This window comes from Babylonia areolata, chromosome 17 (genome assembly GCF_041734735.1).
Source record: "Babylonia areolata isolate BAREFJ2019XMU chromosome 17, ASM4173473v1, whole genome shotgun sequence".
NCBI classification, from domain to species: domain Eukaryota; kingdom Metazoa; phylum Mollusca; class Gastropoda; order Neogastropoda; family Buccinidae; genus Babylonia; species Babylonia areolata.
The window spans coordinates 20,912,002-20,929,501 of record NC_134892.1 but is presented as its reverse complement, the minus strand read 5'-3'; the positions used below and the strand labels follow the sequence as shown (position 1 = coordinate 20,929,501).

Below are 17,500 nucleotides of genomic sequence, written 5' to 3'. Positions count from 1 at the left end.
TCTGTCTGTCCCTCTCTCTCTCTCTCTCTCTCTCTCTCTCTCTCTCTCTCTCTCTCTCTCTCTCTCTGGCCGTCCCTCTCTTCCTCCCTCTTGAAATCACTCCGTCTCTTTCCTAATGTTATTTTGGAACCTCTCCATCTGAGAAATAAGCCGAACACTGACAGTTTTCTTCATTCGTGTAGCCATTTATACTTGTTTAATCATTTCGGTAAACAGAAATGTTCATGTGTCTGTCTGTCTCTCTTTTTGCTGATGAGTTTCCCCGAGTTTTTGACATCAGTGAGTTTGGTTGCCACGCAACAGGCACTTAAAGGGAAGCTACTCATTGTTGATTACTAACCACCAGTAAGAGAAGTAGTCTCCCTTAGTGTGAGGGCTGGAGAGGGCCTGCACTCCCACAGTCACTGCGTTCAGTGTTCAGAGGCAGCAATGGCGAACTGTGCTCCAGAAAATAGTTTGTTGTCGGTCGTCAGCATCTTGCTCCTCCTGACTTGTGTCACCAGTGTCACGGTCCACACAAATGGTACGTCCTCCTTGTTTCCTTTGTTCTTTGTCCATCACAAACTGCCTGTGTTTTGTATTGTTTTGGACAGGGTTGAAATGAAAGCAGAGTTTGTTAGCAGTATCGTGTTAGCCATTGTGAGAGACAGGGTGCGTGGAATGGTTTGCACACGACACTTAAAACGTGCATAGAGTTTGCAGACGGCACATAGAAATTGTTTTGGCGGGCTGCGTCCTATGGCGGGCCTTCTAAAGGAAGTTATAACGCTTGGAAATTGATTGAAATAATGCAGTTGAATAATCGATTAAAACTTTTTTTTTTCTCGGTGAATATAACGGATTTAGAGTTATACAATATTGGAATGAGTGCATCACATATTTATGCATGTTGATTCATTCAAATGAGACTATGTCCAATCAGTTCAGTACACATATACACTGCTACCACATGAAGACTAGGCAACAGTCTGTGTTTGCAGGACTGTCTTCCTGGCCATTCCAAGGGTTCCATGAGCTCCAGGAATTACAGTGTTCTGGGGACAGTGTACCTCCAGACTCTGACATCATGGCCATGGTGTTGTATGAAGCAGGCAAGAGTAGAGTACTGGCCGCTGCCAATCTTCGTAAACAGGAATGTTCGACTTCTCATAGGTTCGTAGCTTGCCATTTAGACCCCACGGACACCAGAAAGAGCAGGCTGAAGGTTCTGATTGACGATTTAGCCGAGGGTCAGTCGAGGGTGTACGGATGTAACGTGACTTTTTTAACTTCTACCATGGAAACGAAAATCGCTACATGGTCCACTACTGTTCATCACATCAGTGAGTAGATGGAAATGATCTGTGTCTGTGGTCATTGTGTGGGTCAGTGGTTGTTTAGTGTCTGCATTTGAATGTACACGTTTTGTTGAGAGCAGTGTGAATGATCAACGCTGGCTGAGCATATTTCTTGCTGACTTTTTCTTATCCCTGGGGCTGTTTCCACACTATACCTTCTGCCTAACTTTAGTTTCTTTCTTTCTTTATTCCCATACAATATAAGTATGTTGTCATTTTGTGCGCTTGTGTGCGTGTCGTCTTACAAGATGGTCTTACTCGGGCTTTCTTTATATAATCCACTAGAACCGAGCGTGCACTCAGTTTCCTGTAAAAGTTTTTGTTTTGTTTTTTTTCTTCATTATATGCTTAAGACTAACCGTATTGACTATTGTTCATGTGCTTCGTTGAAACACCGAGAATTAGATATAGCTGTGTTCCAAACTCTCTCTCTCTCTCTGTCTCTCCCCCCCCCCCCCCCCCCCTCTCTCTCTCTCTCTCTCTCTCTCTCTCTCTCTCTGTGTCTCTCTCTACTTCTCCTCCTCTCGTTTTTTGTTTGTGCATCGATATTATTATTTACTTTTACTTTCTTGTAACCGTGATATTACTCACCTATCTGTCTTTCTGTTGAAGTGATTCACGAGTTGTATCATCAAAATAAGTTCGGTTGCCACGCGACAAGTAAACGAAGGGAAGCTACTCTTGTTTGGTTGCTCTCCACCGGTGAGAGAAGTAGTCTCCCTTAGTGTGAGGGCTGGAGAGGGCCTGCACTCCCACAGTCACTGCGTTCAGTGTTCAGAGGCAGCAATGGCGAACTGTGCTCCAGAAAATAGTTTGTTGTCGGTCGTCAGCATCTTGCTCCTCCTGACTTGTGTCACCAGTGTCACGGTCCACACAAATGGTACGTCCTCTTTGTTTCCTTTGTTCTTTGTCCATCACAAACTGCCTGTGTTTTGTACTGTTTTGGACAGGGTTAAAATGGAAGGAAATGTTTTTAGAAGTATCGTGTTAGCCATTGTGAGACACAGGGTGCGTGGAATGGTTTGCACACGACCCTTAAGGCGTGCATAGAGTTTGCAGACGGCACGTAGAAAATGTTTTGGCGGGCTGCGTCCTATGGCGTGCCTTCTAAAGGACGTTATAACGTTTGGAGATTGAATAACATTGTGCTCTTGAACAACAGATTAAAACTCAGTCTTTTCTGAGTATATATAAAGATTTTAGAATTCGAAATTTTGGAATGAGTGCATCAGGTATTTATCAGGTGTTCGTGCATTCATTAGAGACTCTAGGTTTATTCAGTTGAGTGCACTTGTACAATTATTATGTCACATGAAGTCTAGGCAACAGTCTGTGTTTGCAGGACTTTCTTCCTGGCCATTCCAAGGGTTCCATGAGCTCCAGGAATTACAGTGTTCTGGGGAGAGTGTACCTCCAGACTCTGACATCGTGGCCATGGTGTTGTATGAAGCAGGCAAGAGTAGAGTACTGGCCGCTGCCAATGTCGGAAAACGACAATGTTCGACTTCTCATAGGTTCGTTGCTTGCCATTTAGATCCCACGGACACCAGAAAGAGCAGGCTGAAGGTTCTGATTGACGATTTAGCCGAGGGTCAGTCGAGGGTGTATGGATGTAACGTGACTTTTTTAACTTCTACCATGGAAACGAAAATCGCTAAATGGTCCACTACTGTTCATCACATCAGTGAGTAGATGGAAATGATCTGTGTCTGTGGTCATTGTGTGGGTCAGTGGTTGTTTAGTGTCTGCATTTGAATGTACACCTTTTGTTGAGAGCAGTGTGAATGATCAACGCTGGCTGAGCATATTTCTTGCTGACTTTTTCTTATCCCTGGGGCTGTTTCCACACTATACCTTCTGCCTTACTCCAGTTTCTTTCTTTCTTTATTCCCATACAATATATGTATGTTCTCGTTTTGTGCGTTTGTGTGCGTGTCGTCTTACAAGATGGTCTTACTCGGGCTTTCTTTATACAGTCCACTAGAACCGAGCGTGCACTCAGTTTCCTGTAAAAGTTTTTGTTTTGTTTTGTTTTGTTTTTTCTTCTTCATTATATACTTCAGACTAACCGTATTGACTATTATTTATGTGTTTCGTTGAAACACCGAGAATTAAATATAGCTGTGTTCCAAACTCTCTCTCTCTCGGTCTCTCTCCCTCTCTCTCCCTCTGTCTCTCTCTCTCTCTCTCTCTCTCTCTCTCTCTCTCTCTCTCTCTCTCTCTCTCTCTCTCTCTCTCCCCCTCTGTCTCTCTCTCTCTCTCTCTCTCTCTCTCTCTTTCTCCTCCTTTCGTTTTTTGTTCGTGCATCGATATAGTTATTTACTTTTACTTTCTTGTAAGCGTGACATTGCTCACCTATCTGTCTTTCTGTTGAAGTGATTCACGAGTTGTATCATCAAAATAAGTTCGGTTGCTAACGCAAGAAGTAAACGAAGGGAAACTACTTCTTGTTGATTGCTATCCAACGGTAAGAGAAGTAGTCTCCCTTAGTGTGAGGGCTGGAGAGGGCCTGCACTCCCACAGTCACTGTGTTCAGTGTTCAGAGGCAGCAATGGCGAACTGTGCTCCAGAAAATAGTTTGTTGTCGGTCGTCAGCATCTTGCTCCTCCTGACTTGTGTCACCAGTGTCACGGTCCACACAAATGGTACGTCCTCCTTGTTTCTTTTGTTCTTTGTCCATCACAAACTGCCTGTGTTTTGTACTGCTTTGGACAGGGTAGATATTGAAGGAAAGTTTGTTGGATAGCCATTGTGAGAGACAGGGTGCGTGGAATGGTTTGCACACGACCCTTAAGGTGTGCATAGAGTTTGCAGACGGCACTTAGAAAATGTTTTGGCGGGCTGCGTCCTATGGCGTGCCTTCTAAAGGAAGTTATAACGCTTGGAAATTGATTAAAATAATGTTGTTGAATAATCGATTAAAACATTTTTTCTCAGTGAATATAACGGGTTTAGAGCTATACAATGTTGGAAAGAGGGCATCAGGTATTTATGCATGTTGATTCATTCAAATGTGACACTATGTCCATTCAGTTCATTACAAATATACACTAATACCCCATGAAGACTAGGCAACAGTCTGTGTTTGCAGGACTGTCTTCCTGGCCATTCCAAGGGTTCCATGAGCTCCAGGAATTACAGTGTTCTGGGGAGAGTGTACCTCCAGACTCTGACATCATGGCCATGGTGTTGTATGAAGCAGGCAACAGGGTAGTGCTAGCCGCAGCCAACTTACGAAGACAAACATGTACAACTTCTCATAATTTCGTAGCTTGCCATCTGGACCCCACTGACAATAAAAACACTGAACTGAAAGTGCTGATTGATGATTTACTCGAGGGTCAGTCGAGGGTGTACGGATGCAACGTGTCTTTTCTAGCCCCGAACATGGAAATGAAAACGTTTTCCTGGGTCACGACTGTTCATCACATCAGTGAGTAGATCGAAGTGTGTGTTTGCGTGGATGGTGCTTTAGTGTCTGTATTTGACTGTACATTTTTTTGTTAGTGCCGTGGCAATGATGAACGTGGAACACACTGCTCCTTACCCGTCTCTCATTTGCTTCCTGAAACTGTTTCATAATCGTCTGCTCACTTATTCCCCTCCTGTCCCTTGCTATTCTTTCCATCTCTTCTTACTATAATATTAGTATCTTACACGACCCTCTTGTTCGGGTGCACTGTTAAGTCGATCAAAAGCGACTACGTGTACTATTTCCTTTACTCATATTCTTGATCTCTGTTTTATATTTATGTCTTCCAGATAAATTAAAGTACATTGGTGCTCCGCAATGTCAGCGTCGCGAAAACCTACAACATTAAACCCATCTGCAAACGAACTTTTGCAAAGCATTTCTGTTAATATCTGTCTGCCTGTCTGTCTTCTCTCTGCCCCCCTCTCCCTCCCTTGCCCTCCCACTCCTCCATTTTTCCGTATCTCTCCATCAGGTAAATAATCCGAATACGATTTCCTGTGTTCGTATATCGATTTACATTTATTTCAGTATCTTTTTTGGAAACAGTAATATTGATCTGTCTGTCTTTCTGTTAAAGCGGCTCCCTAGTTGTGTCATCAAAATAAGTTCGGTTGCCACGCAACAAGTAAACGAAGGGAAGCTACTCCTGCTTGATTATTTATCACTGGTAAGAGAAGTAGTCTCCCTTAGTGTGAGGGCTGGAGAGGGCCTGCACTCCCACAGTCACTGCGTTCAGTGTTCAGAGGCAGCAATGGCGAACTGTGCTCCAGAAAATAGTTTGTTGTCGGTCGTCAGCATCTTGCTCCTCCTGACTTGTGTCACCAGTGTCACGGTCCACACAAATGGTACGTCCTCCTTGTTTCTTTTGTTCTTTGTCCATCACAAACTGCCTGTGTTTTGTACTGCTTTGGACAGGGTTGAAATGAAAGCAAAGTTTGTTAGCAGTATCGTGGATAGCCATTGTGAGAGACAGGGTGCGTGGAATGGTTTGCACACGACCCTTAAGGCGTGCATAGAGTTTGCAGACGGCACGTAGAAAATGTTTTGGGGGGTTGCGTCCTATGACGCACCGTCTAACGCCAGGAATAACGCAAGGAAACTGTTTGTTATAGTGTTGTTGAATACTAGATTAAAACTCAGTCTTTTCTTAGTGAATTGGATACGTTTAGATTATATAATATTGGAATCAGTGCATCAGGTCCTTGTGTATGTCTATACATTCGGATCAGTAAGACTAGCAGTATGTGCGTTCAGTTCAATGCATATATCCAATCCATATGTCACTAAGCAACAGTCTGTGTTTCCAGGACTGTCCTCTTGGCCCTTCCAAGGGTTCCACGAGCTCCAGGAGTTGCAGTGTTCTGGGGAAAATATACCAGCAGACTGTCACATCTTGGCTATGGTTTTGTATGAAGTAGGCACGAATAGTGTACTAGCGGCTGCCAATCTTGGAAACCAGGAATGTTCGACTTATCATAGTTTCGCAGCTTGCCATTTAGACTCCACCGATGCCAGGAAAAATCAACTGAAGGTTCTGGTTGATGATTTACCTGAGGGTCAATCGAGACTGTATGGATGTAACGTGACTTTTTTAACTTCTACCATGGAAACGAAAATCGCTACATGGTCCACTACTGTTCATCACTTCAGTGAGTAGATGGAAATGATCTGTGTCTGTGGTCATTGTGTGGGTCAGTGGTTGTTTAGTGTCTGCATTTGAATGTACACGTTTTGTTGAGAGCAGTGTGAATGATCAACGCTGGCTGAGCATATTTCTTGCTGACTTTTTCTTATCCCTGGGGCTGTTTCCACACTATACCTTCTGCCTAACTTTAGTTTCTTTCTTTCTTTCTTTCTTTCTTTCTTCCCATACTATATAAGTATATTGTCGTTTTGTGCGTTTGTGTGCGTGTCGTCTTACAAGATGGTCTTACTCGGGCTTTCTTTATATAGTCCATTAGAACCGAGCCGAGCGTGTGCTGTTTCCTGTAAACATTTTTTTCTTCTTCGTTTTATACTTCAGACTAACCGTATTGACTATTGTTTATGTGCTCCGTTGAAACACCAAGAATTAAATATAGCTGTGTTCCAAACTCTCTCTCTCTCTCTCTCTCTCTCTCTCTCTCTCTTTGTTCGTACATCGATATAGTTATTTACTTTTACTTTCTCGTGACGGTGATATTGCTCACCTATCAATCTGTCTGTCTGTCTGTTGAAGTGATATACGAGTTGTATCATCAAAATAAGTTCGGTTGCTGCGCAACAAGTAAATGAAGGGAAGCTACTCTTGATTGATTACTCTCCACCGGTAAGAGAAGTAGTCTCCCTTAGTGTGAGGGCTGGAGAGGGCCTGCACTCCCACAGTCACTGTGTTCAGTGTTCAGAGGCAGCAATGGCGAACTGTGCTCCAGAAAATAGTTTGTTGTCGGTCGTCAGCATCTTGCTCCTCCTGACTTGTGTCACCAGTGTCACGGTCCACACAAATGGTACGTCCTCCTTGTTTCCTTTGTTCTTTGTCCATCACAAACTGCCTGTGTTTTGCACTGTTTTGGACAGGGTAGATATTGAAGAAAACCTTTTTGGATAGCCATTGTGAGAGACAGGGTGCGTGGAATGGTTTGCACACGACCCTTAAGGCGTGCATAGAGTTTGCAGACGGCACGTAGAAACTGTTTTGGCGGGTTGCGTCCTATGGCGTGCCTTCTACAGGAAGTTATAACGCTTGGAAACTGTTTGACAAAGTGCTGTTGAGTTATAGAATAAAACTCAATCTTTTCTTAGTAAATTGGATGTATTCATCTGTGTTCATTCATTCAGATGAGACACTGTATGCATTCAGTTCAGAACACGTGTACATTTAATTTGTTACACGAATATATGTTTACGGACGACAAGTCGAGATGTTCTGCCGTTTAGTGAGTGCGTCCTATGGCTGACCTTTTAATCACAATGTTTCTTTTAGGAAGCTTGCTTTCTTTGCGTTTTAGCGAATATAGGTTGTCATTGCTTTATTTCCACTGTGAGTATTGGATGGGTTTGCCACATGAAGTCTATAGGAGTCAGTATGTTTTTGCAGGACTGTCTGCTTGGCCATTCCAAGGGTTCCAGGAGCTCCAAGAAATACAGTGCTCGGCAGAAAATGTGCCAGCAGACTCTGACATCGTGGCGATCGTTTTGTATGAAGCAGGTAGGAGTGAGGTACTGGCGGCTGCCAATATACGGAAACAGGAATGTTCAACGTCTCGTAAATTCGTATCATGCCACCTAGACCCTAGTGACACGACGAAGAGCTGGCTGAAGGTTCTGATTGACGATTTAGCCGAGGGTCAGTCGAGAGTAATCGGTTGCAACGTGTCTGTTTTATTGACCACAAGCATGCAAGTGAAAACCTTTTCCTGGTCTGCAACTGTCCAGCACATTAGTAAGTACAGATGGAAAGAATGGTTCCCGTTCCCTGTGTGGGCGGGTGATTGTTTGGTGTTTGTGTTTAAGTGTGCGTGTTTTGAAGAGTGCTGTTTGACTGATTGACGTCAGTTGAATAAATCTGTCGTTGACGAGAAACATCTCTTCGTATTCGTTTCCCGGGGCTGTTTCCACACAGTGCGCTCTCCGTCTTTCTTGATTTCATTTTCTTCCTTTCCTGACTATGCTGACGTATTGTGTGTCAGTACCTACGCGTGTGGTTTGCTACAAAATGAACGTATTCAGCCTGAATGTTCTGAAGCGAACTCATGAAATATGCCAAATATTTGTATTATTTATTTCATACTTCAGTCTTACTATTATGATAGAATTATTCCGTAGTTTTTTTTTAATATTTTTTTTTCGGCACAAATGACACAGTGTAAAGCCCATCCCCAAACGAACAGAGACAAAGAATCTCTGTCTGTCTGTGCGACTCTCTCTCTCTCTCTCTCTCTCTCTCTCTCTCTCTCTCTCTCTCTCTCTCTCTCTCTCTCTCTCTCTCTCACACACACACACACACACACACACACACACACACACACACACACACACACACTCACACACACACACACACACACACACACACACACACACACACACACACACACACACACACACACACACACCCTCCTCCCTCCCTGGATTCTCTCAAACTGATAAATAATCCGAACACTAACAGTTTTCTTTGTTCGTATATCAGTTTACATTGGTTTGAATATTTTTTTTTAAACAAAAATGTAGATCTGTCCATCTGTCTGTCTTTGTGCTGAAGCGAATCCCGAGTTGTAACATCAAAATCAGTTTGGTTGCCAAGCAACACGTACATAAAGGGAAGTTACTCCTTGTTGATTCCAACCACCAGTAAGAGAAGTAGTCTCCCTTAGTGTGAGGGCTGGAGAGGGCCTGCACTCCCACAGTCACTGCGTTCAGTGTTCAGAGGCAGCAATGGCGAACTGTGCTCCAGAAAATAGTTTGTTGTCGGTCGTCAGCATCTTGCTCCTCCTGACTTGTGTCACCAGTGTCACGGTCCACACAAATGGTACGTCCTCCTTGTTTCCTTTGTTCTTTGTCCATCACAAACTGCCTGTGTTTTGTACTGCTTTGGATAGGGTTGAAATGGAAAATATTTTTAGAAGTATCGTGGATAGCCATTGTGAGAGACAGGGTGCGTGGAATGGTTTGCACACGACCCTTAAGGCGTGCATAGAGTTTGCAGACGGCACGTAGAAAATGTTTTGGCGGGTTGCGTCCTATGGCTCATCTTTTATAGAAGTTTCAACGCTAGAAAACTTACTGACACTGACATATGATGATCATTTATTATTAGTTTTATTTGTGTCTAAGTGGAATTATCAGGTTTGGACAAGATATCAGAATGAACATGCAAAGTCTTTGTGGTTGGTGATACATATAAATGTTATGTATACAGTCAGGAATGTAGTTTTAATTCCGACAGTGGATAGAATGCTTTCATTCAGTGGTTAGAATACTTTTGTTCAGTGGATAGAATGCTTCCGTTCAATGTGTAGAATGCTTTAATTCATCGGATTTGTATACCTGAAGACGTGTACTTTGAAGACTAGGGCACAGTCTGTATTTGCAGGACTGTCTTCATGGTCCTTCCAAGGGTTCCACGAGCTTCAGGAATTGCAGTGCTCTGGAGAAAATGTGCCAGCCGATTCCGAAATCATGATCATGGTTCTTTATGATACGGCCACCAAGGATATACTGGCTGCTGCCAGTATTGGCAAACGGCAATGTTCGACATCTCATAGGTTCGTAGCTTGCCATTTAGACCCCGCTGACACCAGGCAGAGCAGGCTGAAGGTTCTGATTGACGATTTAGCCGAGGGTCAGTCGAAGGTGTATGGATGTAACGTGACCTTTGTAACACCCGATATGCAAGTGAAAACGTTTTCCTGGTCTACGACCGTGTATCACATCAGTGAGTAGATGAAAATACGTTGTGTCCGTGTTCTTGATATAGGTGGTGTTTGATGTTCTGTATGTAATTAAAAGTGGGCGTTTTGTTGAGTGGTGTGTGAAAAGTTTCAGTTTGGAACGAATTCCTCGCAAATAGATATATTACTAAAACGAAGACTTTCCGAAATGAATAACTTACGAAAGTGAATAATGATGTTCTATCGCTCTCCCTCCCTCCCCTTCCTCTCTCTCCCCCTCCCTCTCTCTCTCTCTCTCTCTCCCCCTCCCCCTTCCTCCCTCCCTCCCTCCCTCCCTCTCTCTCTCTCTCTCTCTCTCTCCAGACCCCCACAACCACCCATGCCCTACTCCCCCCCCCCCCCCAACACACACACCTAACTTTACCTTTGCAGCAGTGAACGCATTTGAAGGGAAGCAACTGCAACGAAGTAAGGGCTGCAACTCTTTGCTCCGTTGCTCAGCAGTTCCAATTTTATTCGGGGGTGGGTTGCCTTTATCCAGTCAGTCCGTCGCCATTTTTGCGAGCAAGTGTGGAGCCGAGATGGGAGGCCTTCTGCCTGTTGTTGCCGCCCTTGTGGTCATGTGGGTTGTCCTTGTGGAATCTTCCAGTTCTGGTTAGTGGACTTGTTATTCTCTAACTGTTTGATACTTATCGTAGTTCGTATTCAGTTGCTAGAAGTCGCGGAAGTTATACGGCTAAAAGAAAGCCCAGGGTTTTCAGTTTAGTAAGCTTCGCAGTGCAGCAGTTCTCAAGCTAAAGAAGGTTGTTTTGCACACGGCACTACTATGTGACCCTGCCTATGTTGGCGCCAAATTTACCTTAGAGAGAGATGTTAAAAAGTTTGAATTGTGGATTTCGTTGATTTATAAAGTAATTTCTTTTTTTCTTATTTTCAAACTAAATTTTGACCTGTAAAAAAAAAAAAAAGAAAAGAAAAAGCATCAGCTCAGATATTGGTGGGTTTATTTCTGTATTGCCAAAAAGGCATCAGTTGAGATATTTATGGGGCTATTTATAAATTTTCCGAGAAACATCAGTTGACTTTTTTTTGGGGGGGGAGGTAGAAGGGGTGAGGGGGGGGGGGGCGACATCCGTTCTTCAGATGTAGCCAGGCGACGGCCACTCAGTTGTGGTCGGAGCTCGGGCCGCAGTTTGCGATGATGATGCTCAAATTTCAGGATTGACGTCACGGAGCTTCCTGGGCCTTCCTGGTCTCCATCAGGTGGAGTGCTCGGGGCGGGCATTAGCGCCCGACTCTGACCTGTTCTTTATGGCGATGTATCGGGTGTCGGACGGGGCGGTCCTGGGCAAGATGAACCTGAAGAAGAAGGAGTGTCAGACGTCGCGAGTCTACGTGTCGTGTTCCGGCCTGGACGAAGGCGGCGACTCCCGGGAGAGCGTGATGAGGATGGTGGTGGCTGATTTAGCCGAGGGACAGTCGAGGGTTTTTGGGTGTAACGTTACCGCGCTGGTCGGAGGGGTGGAGATGAGGAGTCTGTCTTGGTCGATAAGAGTCAGCACGCCGCTATCGCGCAGTACTAGTGATCGTGAGTGCTGTTGTTTTTGTTGGTTTTTTTTTTTTTGTTCTTTTAGTGTTTTGTTATGTTTGTTTGATTTTTTCTGTTGTCTGTCTGTCTGTCTGTCTGTCACTGCTGGGCCGTGAGAGCGAATGGAAAGAGATTCATTACGAATTTCAGAGAAGTGTTTTTTCAGAGATATGTTGTATGAGCTTGACGTGACGTTTAACTGTTCGCCTGCCTGTGTGTCTGCCTCTCTCTCTCTCTCTCTCTCTCTCTCTCTATCTCTATCTATCTATCTCTCTCCCTCTCTCTCTCTCTCTCTCCCTCTCTCTCTCTCTCTCTCTCTCTCTCTCTCTCTCTCTCTCTCTCTCTCAGGTCTTGCACGCATATACATACACGCGCCGCGCGTGCACACACACACACACACACACACACACACACACACACACACACACACACACACACACACACACACACACACACACACACACACACACACACACACACACTTGTACTCACGAGTGTCCACATCAGTGTACTGATTGAGAGAGTAGAGTTAGTTGGTACTGTCGCTGGGTGATATATATCAAGTATTTCAAGAAACATTTAATAGCTGACAGAACCACGTCATTTCCTGGATTCATTTAAAACTGAACGTGTACGGACGGGATTCGCTCGAACCGCTTCAGTCAGTCGTTCAGTTCCATCGTCAAAACGCTTTCTCACGATCGTAGCACGTGCAGGGAGGTAACTGCTATCAAACTCAAGACAGAAGGAACGCAACAGTTGTCGTCCTTGCGAGGCGGCTGGTTGTGGGGATTATTCAGTCTTCAACATGGCTTCGTGTGGGTCTGTAGGCGTCAGCATTCCGCTGTGGGCACTTCTGATTACTTGCTGGCTGTGGACAATTTCTGCTGTGGAGTTTAACAAGAACGGTACGTAAGATTGTCTTTTCAAACGGGCATAGCAAGCAGAGAATTGTACATGACGTATAGAAGGTGTAAACTAGTGGGGAATACTTCTGTTGAGGACTTGTGAAACTGACAGGTTTTGGTTGTTTTTTTCTAGGGAAGGGAGAAATCGTCTGCGTCACTGTTTCCTTTTGCACACGGCACTTAGCGTGTGTAGTTTTTTGGCGGGCTTTCCCGTTGTGGTGTGGGTAGAAAAGCTATGACTGTTAAATGTATCGTCAACTCGTGGGCAGTGATAAACATGCTGTATAAAGTTTGTCTTTGGCATTTTCTTTGAACCAAAAGTTGTTTAAAGAAGTGAATAGGGTCGCAAAATAAGTTCCAGTTGTTAATATAGTGCTGTTTGGTTTAGAACTGAATATAATGTACCTTCCAGCAATTATATGTGGGCAAATCTATTTTGCCTTCAAATATATATGGGCAAATCAATTGTACATTATGTATACAACTTATTGCACCATCATGTATAAATGGGCAAATATTTTGTACCGCCATGTATATTGTGGGCAAATCTACTGTACCATCATGTATATATGGACAAATCTATTGTACCATCATATACATATGAGCGAATCCCTTATACCTTTATAGTGTAAGTCTATGGGCAGCCGCTTGCCAGCTAGTCCGACGGCGTCTGGTTGTTTCCAGGGCTGAGCGCAGAGCCGTTCATGGGGCGTAGCGAGATTCAGCAAGTCCGTTGCTCGGGTGAACCCCTACCCCCAGGCTCCAACGTGTTCTTCATGGTGGTGTACCAGGAGTCGGACGGTCGAATCCTGGGCCAGCTGAACGCCAAGGACAGGCAGTGCACGACGTCAGAGCACTACGTGACGTGTGAGCTGGCGCCCAAAGAGTCCCGGAAGAGCCAGCTGAGGGTTTTGGTGTCCGATTTGGCCGAGGGTCAGTCGAGGGTTTACGGGTGTAACGTTACAGCGTTGATTTCGGGCAGTCAGTTTGGAACGATTTCCTGGACTTTAACTGTGCGGTATATTCCCCGTAAGTAGCCCAGTGACTTCGCAGTAGTGTGTAGTTCTTTTCGTGTGTTTTGAGCGTTGTGTTTGACTGAGCAAGATTTGAATGTGCTGGTTGAATTGCTTTTACCTTATTTTTTTTCATCCCATGGTGTTTTCAGTCTTTCTCACTCATGCCTTTGGGCCTCCTCCCACGGCTATCTCTCTCTCTCTCTCTCTCTCTGTCTCTCTCTCTCTCTCTCTCTCTGTCTCTCTCTCTCTCTCTGTCTCTCTCTCTCTCTCTCTCTCTCTCTCTCTCAGTCTCTCTCAGTCTCTCTCCGACCTCTCTCTGCACACATATACATACAGCGCCGCGCGTGCACACACACTTGTACTCACGAGTGTACACATGTACTGATTGAGAGAGAGGAGTGGGTTGGTACTGCCTGCTGGGCGATATATATCGAGTATTTCAAGAAACATTTAGTAGTTGACAGAACCACAAATTGCGTTTTATCCCCAAACACGTCATTTCCTGGATTCATTTAAAACTGAACGCGTACGGACAGGATTCGCTCGAACCGCTTCAGTCGGTCGTTCAGTTCCATCGTCAAAACGCTTTCTCAGGACCACTAGACTCGTAGCACGTGCAGGGAGGTAACTGCTATCAAACTCAAGACAGAAGGAACGCAACAGTTGTCGTCCTTGCGAGGCGGCTGGTTGTGGGGATTATTCAGTCTTCAACATGGCTTCGTGTGGGTCTGTAGGCGTCAGCATTCCGCTGCGGACACTTCTGATTTCTTGCTGCCTGTGGACGATTTCTGCTGTGGAGTTTAACAAGAACGGTACGTAAGATTGTCTTTTCAAACGGGCATAGCAAGCAGAAAATTGTACATGACGTATAGAAGGTGTAAACTAGTGGGGAATATTTCTGTTGAGGACTTGTGAAACTGACAGGTTTTGGTGTGTTTTTTTTCTAGGGAAGGGAGAAATCGTCTGCGTCACTGTTTCCTTTTGCACACGGCACTTAGCGTGTGTAGTTTTTTTGGCGGGCTTTCCCGTTGTGGTGTGGGTAGAAAAGCTATGACTGTTAAATGTATCATCAACTCGTGGGCAGTGGTAAACATGATATATAAAGTTTGTCTTTGGCATTTTCTTTGAACCAAAAGTTGTTTAAAGAAGTGAATTGGGTCGCAAAATAAGTTCCAGTTGTTAATATAGTGCTGTTTGGTTTAGAACTGAATATGATGTACCTACCGGCAATTATATGTGGGCAAATCTATTTTGCCTTCAAATATATATGGGCAAATCAATTGTACATTATGTATACGTGGGCAAACCTATTGTACCATCATGTATAAATGGGCAAATCTTTTGTACCGCCATGTATATTATGGGCAAATCGACTGTACCATCATGTATATATGGACAAATCTATTGTACCATCATATACATATGAGCGAATCCCTTATACCCTTATACCTTTATGGGCAACCGCATGCCAGCTAGTCCGACGGCGTCTGGTTGGTTCCAGGGCTGAGCGCAGAGCCGTTCATGGGGCGTAGCGAGATTCAGCAAGTCCGTTGCTCGGGGGAATCCCTACCCCCAGGCTCCAACGTGTTCTTCATGGTGGTGTACCAGGAGTCGGACGGTCGAATCCTGGGCCAGCTGAACGCCAAGGACAGGCAGTGCACGACGTCAGAGCACTACGTGACGTGTGAGCTGGCGCCCAAAGAGTCCCGGAAGAGTCAGCTGAGGGTTTTGGTGTCCGATTTGGCCGAGGGTCAGTCGAGGGTGTATGGGTGTAACGTTACAGCGTTGGTGACGGGCGGTCAAGTTCGGATCATTTCGTGGTCGTTAACTGTGCAGTACATTCCCCGTGAGTAGCTGACCTCATTGTAGTTGTGTAGATCTTTTCTCGTGTGTTTTGAGCGTTGTGTTTGACGTTGATTTGAGTGGTGGTTGTATTTCTTTTGCCTTATGTTTTTTTTCCCACCATCTGAATTAACGTGATCTGTTTTTCTCACTCATGCCCTGCCCCGTCTCTCTCTCTCTCTCTCTCTCTCTCTCTCTCTCTCTCTATCTATCTATCTATCTATCTATCTATCTTTCTCTCTCACTATCTTTCTCTCTCTCCCCCCCCTCTCCCTCTCCCTCCCTCCCTCCATCCCTCTCTCTCTCCCCCCTCTCTCTGCCTCCTCTCTCCCTCTCTCTCCCTCTCTCTCCCTCTCTCCCTCTCCCTCTCCCTCCCTCTCTATCTCTCCCTCCCTCCTCCTTCCTTCCTACCTCCTTCCCTCCCTGCCTCCCTCTTCATTCCATATGATGTCCAGAGTTATTCATCGATGAACGGAAAGTTCCAGAGAAGTCATCCATTCAATCGAAACAGGAGCGTACCCGTTGGTTTGTATCCGACACAGAAACCCAGAGGCCGCGCTGGAAATGGGACACAACTGTTGCATGACACAGACCTGTTGGGAAGGGAAGTAATTCCCTAACTTTGAGGGAAGTTTCCGCCAACTGCTAGGGTTCAGTCAGTCGGCAACATGGCGACGGGTTGGTGGAAAGTCAACAGTGGTTATTTCCTCATCACTTTGTCTGTCGTCTTCGGCGCTGTTTGTGGAGCAGTCTCCCACGAGAATGGTACGTCTGTGTTTTTTGCTTCAGTTTCAGTATCAGAAAGAAGAATAGGTGATGGTAATATATAAAGATTATACAGTGAGATTTACCAGTTTTGTCCGAAGCGTTCGCACCTATTCGGGCAAAGCCCCTGTGATAAATTTAGCTCAGTTCTTTTGCACACGGCACTCTAGAAAAGCTTCAGTTCTTTGGCGCCATGTTTCACTATGCAAAGGCGCCAAAGCTAAAGGAAATTGTGTGTTTTAGTTTCAGGCTCAGGGAAACATTTTGAAGAAACCTACAGTATCTGTTGATGTTCTGGGATAAGGATTACTTCCTGTGATAGCTAATGCAGCTTTACACGTATCCTTGATATATTTCATAGTCTGATAATGTCAGTACCTTTGATACTGATCGTTCTCATTGATACGTTCATCCTGGTGTTTGACCATCAGTTTATGGATGATCTTTCTGTCCGTAAGTCAGCTGGTGCGTAGAACGTTCCGTTCAGTACACTCCCCTACGTGTATGCTATTGGGTACGGTGCCTTGCCTTTTACAGGTCTGTCCTGGACCCCATTCCAAGGCTTCCACGAGATTCAGCAACTCCAGTGTTCAGGGGAAGTCTTGCCTGCAGATGCGAAGTTATTTTACATGGTGCTGTACGAACTTCCTCAAGCAAGAGTGCTTGGGCAAGTCATTGCAACGGATAAAGTCTGTAAGACCTCAGAAGCCTACACGTTGTGTGAGATGGGTGTCAGTGAAACGAGGAAAACGAAACTGAAAGCTCTGGTGGCAGATCTGCCTGAAGGTCGGTCCAGGAAATACGGTTGCAATGTCACGGCGCTGTTTCCCGACGGAGGGGTCCAGATTTTGACGTGGTCTGTCGCTGTGTATCGAGAAGCAAGTAAGTTTCAGTTGCGACTGCATTGATGGATTGCACACATGTTAGTTGCAGAATTGCCTATAGCTGTTTGTGTGACTCTTGTCTGCCTGTTGTCTAACCATTGACTTGGTTTGTTCGATTCGCTGTTAACCGAAACTTTCAACATGGGCGAATAAACTAGTTGTTTTTTGTTTTTGTTTTTTTTTTGTTTTTTTTTCCCGGTTAGCAGACTTTAATTTTACTGAAGTTGGTCCGTCTAGGAAATAAGTGTGGAAGTGCTGTTCTTGCAGCAAACAACGGCGAACGCAGTCCAAGGGGAGCTACTGGGTAAAAAGGCAGACA

At 44.9% G+C, this 17,500-nt stretch overlaps 1 protein-coding gene across 7 annotated transcripts in view; it reads left to right on the top strand.

Moving 5' to 3' along the window:
* Positions 1 to 17,500, top strand: part of LOC143291754 (uncharacterized) — a 364,123-nt gene that overhangs the window by 201,638 nt on the left and 144,985 nt on the right. Inside the window, exons 1-2 of one of the 7 annotated variants that reach the window (XM_076601851.1) lie at positions 2,105 to 2,217; positions 2,680 to 3,021. The exons of 1 other annotated variant lie outside the window; for it this stretch is intronic. In XM_076601851.1, coding sequence (XP_076457966.1) covers positions 2,124 to 2,217; positions 2,680 to 3,021 — 436 coding nt within the window. In that variant the 5' untranslated portion in view covers positions 2,105 to 2,123. Of the gene's footprint in view, positions 1 to 2,104; positions 2,218 to 2,679; positions 3,022 to 3,880; positions 3,983 to 4,428; positions 4,771 to 5,544; positions 5,658 to 6,119; positions 6,462 to 9,108; positions 9,317 to 9,880; positions 10,223 to 10,729; positions 10,833 to 11,397; positions 11,767 to 16,188; positions 16,298 to 16,834; positions 17,180 to 17,500 lie in introns of those variants that run through there. 5 more of the 7 variants (XM_076601847.1, XM_076601848.1, XM_076601850.1 and 2 more) reach the window with 5 other exon arrangements.